Here is a 6,742-nt window from a genome sequence, read left to right as displayed (position 1 = left end):
TGAGCCACTCCTTTGTTGCCTTGGCCATGTGTTTTGGGTCATTGTCATGCTGGAATACCCATCCACAACCCATTTTCAATGCCCTGGCTGAGGGAAGGAGGTTCTCACCCAAGATTTGACGGTACATGACCCCGTCCATCGTCCCTTTGATGCGGTGAAGTTGTCCTGTCCCCTTAGCAGAAAAACACCCCCAAAGCATAATGTTTCCACCTCCATGTTTGACGGTGGGGATGGTGTTCTTGGGGTCATAGGCAGCATTCCTCCTCCTCCAAACACAGCGAGTTGAGTTGATGCAACTTCAGATGGACATGTATATGTGCTTTTTTGAGCAGGGGGACCTTGCAAGCGCTGCAGGATTTCAGTCCTTCACAGCGTAGTGTGTTACCAATTGTTTTCTTGGGGACTATGGTCCCAGCTGCCTTGAGATCATTGACAAGATCCTCCTGTGTAGTTCTGGGCTGATTCCTCACCGTTCTCATGATCATTGCAACTCCACGAGGTGAGATTTTGCATGGAGCCCCAGGCCGATGGAGATTGACAGTTCTTTTGTGTTTCTTCCATTTGCAAATAATCGCACCAACTGTTGTCACCTTCTCACCAAGCTGCTTGGTGATGGTCTTGTAGCCCATTCCAGCCTTGTGTAGGTCTACAATCTTGTCCCTGACATCCTTGGAGAGCTCTTTGGTCTTGGCCATGGTGGAGAGTTTGGAGTCTGATTGATTGATTGCTTCTGTGGACAGGTGTCTTTTATACAGGTAACAAACTGAGATTAGGAGCACTCCCTTTAAGAATGTGCTCCTAATCTCAGCTCGTTACCTGTATAAAAGACACCTGGGAGCCAGAAATCTTTCTTATTGAGAGGGGGTCAAATACTTATTTCCCTCATTAAAATGCAAATCAATTTATAACATTTTTGACATGCGTTATTCTGGATTTTTTTGCTGTTATTCTATCTCTCACTGTTCAAATAAACGTACCATTAAAATTATAGACTGATAATTTCTTTGTCAGTGGGCAAACGTACAAAATCAGCAGGGGATCAAATACTTTTTTTCCCTCACTGTATATGTATGAATAAATGTACAAGTGGTCTGTGGCATGGCACCGGGTAAATGGCAGTCTGGGAAAGGTTAGCGGTTGACTGTAGCCACGGCTAGACAGTGACGGATGGGGCGTGTCTGGAGCTGATTGGCGAGAGACCGAGGTGTCTCGCAGCCCCTCTTCGTCCCCCTTCTCGACGGCCCACTGCCCTTTGAGGCGCGTCTGACGCGGAGGCAAGCTGACGAGCGACCGCTCCATAAACAATGGCAGATTGGAGATGCGGGCAGACAGAGCGGAGGGGCTGGTAAGCGCTGATAAAGGCTGAGGGTGTCTTTGAGAGGGGAAGAGGATATGAGGACAGGAGAGGAGAAGAGCAGGGGGGATAAAAAGCTGGAGGCGATCTTACCTTAGAGGGCACTGAGATATGTATATGTGTGTGTGTGTGTTTGTAGGCCAGGGATCATCAACTATACTGATCAAAAATATAAAGCAACATGTAAAGTGTTGGTTTCATGTTTCATGAGCTGAAATAAAAGATCCCAGAAACTTTTGGGGGGAAAAACTCATTCTGATTGACTGGGCCTGGCTCCCCAGTGGGTGGGCCTGGCTCCCAAGTGGGTGGGCCTATGACCTCCCAGGCCCACCCATGGCTGCGCCCCTGTCCACTCATGTGAAATCCATAGATTAGGGCCTAATGAATTTATTTGAATTGACTGATTTCCTTATATGAACTGTAACTCAGTAAAATCTTTGAAATTGTTGTATGTTGCGTTTATATTTTTGTTCAGTATAGATTCAGCTGCGGCCAATTTTTTATTGAGTGGATGGTCAGGGGGCCGAAACATGATTACAAATACTTTGTAGACTACAAATTGAACATAAGAAGCCCAAACATATATCATATTTGACTAACACATAATAATTTCCAACCTTGCTTACATTTATATACAATCACATACAGTGCATTTGGAACATATTCAGACCCCTTGACTTTTTCCACATTTTGTTGCGTTACAGCCTTATTCTAAAATGGATTTAATTGTATTTTTCCCTCATCAATCTACACACAATACCCATAACGACAAAGCAAAAACAGGTTTTTAGAATTGTTTGCAAATTTATTAGAAATAAAAAACTGAAATATCACCTTCACAAAAATATTCAGACCCTTTACTCAGTACTTTGTTGAAGCACCTTTTGCAGCGATTACAGCCTTGAGTCTTCTTGGGTATGACGCTACAAGCTTGGCATGCCTGTATTTGGGGAGTTTCGCCCATTCTTCTCTGCAGATCCTCTCAAGCTCTGTCAGGTTGGATGGGGAGCGTGCTGCATAGCTATTTTCAGGTCTCTCCAGAGATTTTCATGCCTATTTTAAAGTCCGGGCTCTGGCTGGGCCACTCAAGGACATTCAGAGACTTGTCCTGAAGACACTCCTGTATTGTCTTGGCTGTGTGCTCAGGGTCATTGTCCTGTTGGAAGGTGAACCTTCACCCCAGTCTGAGGTCCTGAGCGCTCTGGAGCAGGTTTTCATTAAGGATTTTTCTGTACTCTCCCGAGTGGCGCAGTGGTCTAATGCTCTGCATTGCAGTGCTAGCTGTGCCACTAGAGATCCTGGTTCAAATCCAGGCTCTGTTCATGGTGGGCCTGGAGCTGATGGGTCTCCGGGCCGTGACCGGGAGACCCATGGGGCGTCGCACAATTGGCCCAGAGTAGGGGAGGGAATGGCCCATAATGGGGGTCCAGTATGAAAAATAAAAAAATTATGTAAGTCGCTGTGGATAAGAGCATCTGCTAAATGACTAAAATGTGTGTTCCGTTCATCTTTCCCTCAATCCTGACTTGTCTCCCAATCCCTGCCACAACCATGCTTCACTGTAGGAATGGTGCCAGGTTTCCTCCAGACTTGACGCTTGGAATTCAGGCCAAAGAGTTCAAATCATTAGTTTCATCAGACCAGAGAATTTTGTTTCTCATGGTCTGAGATTCTTTAGGTGCTTTTTGGCAAACTCCAAGCGGGCTGTCATGTGCCTTTTGCTGAGGAGTGGCTTCCGTCTGGTCACTCTACCATAAAGGCCTGTTTGGTGGAGTGCTGCAGAGATGGTTGTCCTTCTGGAAGTTTCTCCCATCTCCACAGAGTAACTCTAGAGCTCTGTCAGAGTGACCATCGGGTTCTTGGTCACCTCCCTGACCAAGACCCTTCTCCTCCGATTGCTCAGTTTGGCCAGACGGCCAGCTCTAGGAAGAGTCTTGGTGGTTCCAAACTTCTTCCATTTAAGAATGATGGAGGCCACTGTGTTCTTGGGGACCTTCAATGCTGCAGATATTTTTTGGTACCCTTCCCCAGATCTGTGCCTCGACACAATCCTGTCTCGGAGATCTACGGACAATTCCTTCGACCTCATGGCTTGGTTTTTACTCTGACATGCATTGTCAACTGTGGGACCTTATATAGACAGGTGTCCAATCAATTGAATTTACCACAGGTGGACTCCAATCAAGTTGTAGAAAACTCTCAAGGATGATCAATAGAAACAGGATGCACCTGAGATGAATTTCGAGTTTCAGAGCAAAGGGTCTGAATACTTATGTAAATAAGTTATTTCTGTTTTCTATATTTAATAAATGTGCAAACATTTCTAAAAACCTGTTTTCTCGTCGTCATTATGGGGTATTGTTTGTAGATTGCTGAGGATTGTTATTTTTTACATCGATTTTAGAATAAGGCTGTAGTGCAGTGGTCACCAAACTACGGCCCGCGGGCCGGATACGGCCCGTCAGCACATTTGGCCCGGCCCTCTGAACAATACCAGAGACGCTATCGGATTTTTTTTCCTATTTGGCCTCCAGAAAAAAAATCCTAGGCCCGGCCCTGTCAAAGAGAGAACGGAATAATGGCGAAAAGGTTAGGTAAGAGAAAAAGTGGACTACTATCTCAGCAGAATACATTTGTACGCCAAGCTCAGCTGAACCAGGCATCCGTTCGGGCCAGCTTTCGGGTTGCTAAACTGATAGCAAGCAGCGGTAAGCCTTTCACTGACGGAGAGTTTGTTAAGAAATGTATGGATGCTGTCGCGGAGGAGGTGTGTCCCGAGAAGAAAGATGCATTTAATGCCGTAAGTCTGTCGGCGAGTACAATCACCAGACGCGTTGAAGAAATCGGGAGTAATGTATATGCCCAGCTGCAGCAGAAGACGAAAGAATTTGACTTTTTTTCATTAGCACTGGATGAGAGCACGGACGTGCAAGACACAGCGCAACTGCTCATTTTTATTCGTGGAGTTAGCGCAAACTTTGAGATATGCGAGGAGCTGGCAGCCCTCCAAAGTCTCAAAGGGACTACAACGGGAGAGGATATTTTTGACAAAGTGTGCCAAACCATGGAGAAGTTGGACCTGGACTGGTCAAAGCTAGCTAGCATCACGACTGACGGGGCTCCTAGCATGGTGGGCGAAACTCGCGGTCTAATAGGACGCATGAACCGGGAGTTGGAAAAAAGGGGTCTCACCGCCCCGCTACGAGTCCACTGCCTAATTCACCAGCAAGCACTGTGCTGCAAAGTGTTGACGTGGGATTCTGTAATGAAGGTTGTGGTGTCGTGCATAAACTTCATCAGAGCAAAGGGACTTAAACACAGGCAGTTCCAAGAATTCCTGTCTGAACTGGAGTCTACGCACGGAGATGTGCTGTACTACACAGAGGTCCGATGGCTGAGCCGGGGCAGAGTTTTGAGGCGTTTTTACGAGCTGCTACCCGAAATTAACGCATTTCTTCATTTAAAAGACAAAACGGTCCCAGAGCTGATCGACCCAGAATGGAAATGGCACCTCACATTTTTAACAGACGTGACAGAAATACTTAACAGCCTTAACTTGCAGCTACAAGGCGAGGGGAAACTCATTTGCGACATGTATTCACACATAAAAGCATTTGAGGTGAAATTAGCGCTGCTTTTGGAACAAGTGAAAAAGCGCAACTTCGTCCATCTTCCTGCTACCCAAAACCTGTCGACAGAGAACCCAGCGGTCCCGTTCCCAGCTGAAAAGTGCGTGGAAGCACTGGAAATGCTGAAGGCGGAGTTCGGTGTGCGATTCAGTGAACTACATGTTCATGCAAAAGAAATCCGTCTTTTTCAGAACCCCTTTGTTGCCGACATTGATGAAGCCCAGCCTTCATATCAGTTTGAGTTGGCTGAGTTACAGAACTGTGATGTTCTGAAAGACGCATTCAAGCCCAACAGTCTCATTGACTTCTATGCCGCCCTCCCAAACGACACATATCCAAACATCAAAAAACACGCAATGAAAATGTCCACAGTTTTTGGCAGCACGTATATCTGCGAGAAAACCTTTTCTCGCATGAAACTGCTGAAAACTCAGATGAGATCAAGATTGACAGATGAACATTTGCATCAGTGCTTGAGACTGGCTGTAACTAGAATGGAACCTGATATTCAACTTCTCACCAGCCAGATGCAGGCCCACAGTTCACACTGATGAACATACATAGGTAAGCTCACTTTTCTGACTTGAATGAGTCATTCTGAGCATAAACAAATATAATCATAATAAAATCTACTGGGATAAAATCCATCTTTACAACCATACTGGTAGTGAAATGTATTGTGCTGTGTAGGTGCTGTATCACTTAGTTCAGTTTCTCAACCTGCTTCCTTTGTGGTTTTCACAGGGAAGTTGATGAGAGAGAGCTGCAAACAGCGGTGTCTACAAGCCTACTGGAACCTACAAAAGGATTATAAGGAAGGAACACAAGAACTTTAAGAGACTGCTCATATGTGTCAGAGAGATTCTGCTCTGACAACTGAGCTGAACTTTTATCTGTTAAGATTGTGCATGGCACAACAGAAAGTTAATGTTCCATGGCTTTTTTTTCTATGAAGAACCCAGAGAGAGTTATTTAGTTATTATTTATTTCATAAATAGTGTTATTTATTTCCTGTTTTTTCTGTGAAGAACTCAGAGAGGGTTATTTAGTTATTATTTATTTCATTAATAGTGTTATTATTTGTTTCCTGACTTTTTTTCTGTAAAGAACCTGGAAAGGGTTATTTGGTTATGTGTGGCTTTCTGGAAAACAATAAATTTTTTAAGCTCCCCTACGATCGTCACACTTTTTCTGTTACAAACTGACACCGGCCCCCCATCAGAGAAGGGAAAAGTTATGTGGCCCTCACAGGAAAAAGTTTGGGGACCCCTGCTGTAGTGTAACAATATGTACCAGTCAAAATAGTGTGAAAAGCTGTCATCAAGGCAAAGGGTGGCTAATTTGAACAATCTCAAATATAAAATATATTTTGATTTGTTTAACACTTTTTTGGTTACTACATGATTCCATATGTGTTATTTCATAGTTTTGATGTCTTCACTATTATTCTACAATGTAACAAATACTACAAATAAAGAAAAACCCTGGAATGAGTAAGTGTGTCCAAACTTTTGACTGGTACTGTATATACGGTGCCTTCAGAAAGTATTCATACCCCTTGTCATATTCCACATTAGTTAAAGGGAGGTTGCGTGCAAGTTTATTGTTTATTGTTGTTTGAACTGTATTGAGTTTGTGTGGTACTATTGACATTTGGCCGAGAAGATTATGTTTGTTTTGTCTATGAACCCCCATACACCCATTCATACCCCCCTCACTCCTCCACTGGGAGGTAATACAGAATATTGCAAATTCTCTA

The 6,742-nt window shown here is 44.3% G+C and overlaps 1 protein-coding gene across 1 annotated transcript; it reads left to right on the top strand.

Moving 5' to 3' along the window:
• Positions 1 to 3,866: 3,866 nt before the first annotated feature.
• Positions 3,867 to 6,153, top strand: LOC311104744 (general transcription factor II-I repeat domain-containing protein 2-like). Its single transcript, XM_084146641.1, has 2 exons — positions 3,867 to 5,547; positions 5,728 to 6,153. The coding sequence occupies exon 1, from the start codon at positions 3,933 to 3,935 to the stop codon at positions 5,532 to 5,534; it is 1,602 nt and encodes a 533-aa protein (XP_084002767.1). The 5' UTR covers positions 3,867 to 3,932; the 3' UTR covers positions 5,535 to 5,547; positions 5,728 to 6,153.
• The last annotated feature ends 589 nt before the right edge of the window (positions 6,154 to 6,742 follow it).

The sequence above is a fragment of the Coregonus lavaretus genome, assembly GCF_964263955.1.
Source record: "Coregonus lavaretus genome assembly, chromosome: 29".
NCBI classification, from domain to species: Eukaryota; Metazoa; Chordata; class Actinopteri; order Salmoniformes; family Salmonidae; genus Coregonus; species Coregonus lavaretus.
The sequence above is the reverse complement of the archived record's forward strand: the minus strand, read 5'-3'. Positions and strand labels throughout refer to the sequence as shown.

What these genes read in the sequence shown, in the direction of transcription:
- LOC311104744 (XM_084146641.1), top strand. Translation starts at nt 3,933, where the DNA reads ATGGCGAAAAGGTTAGGTAAGAGAAAAAGTGGACTACTATCTCAGCAG.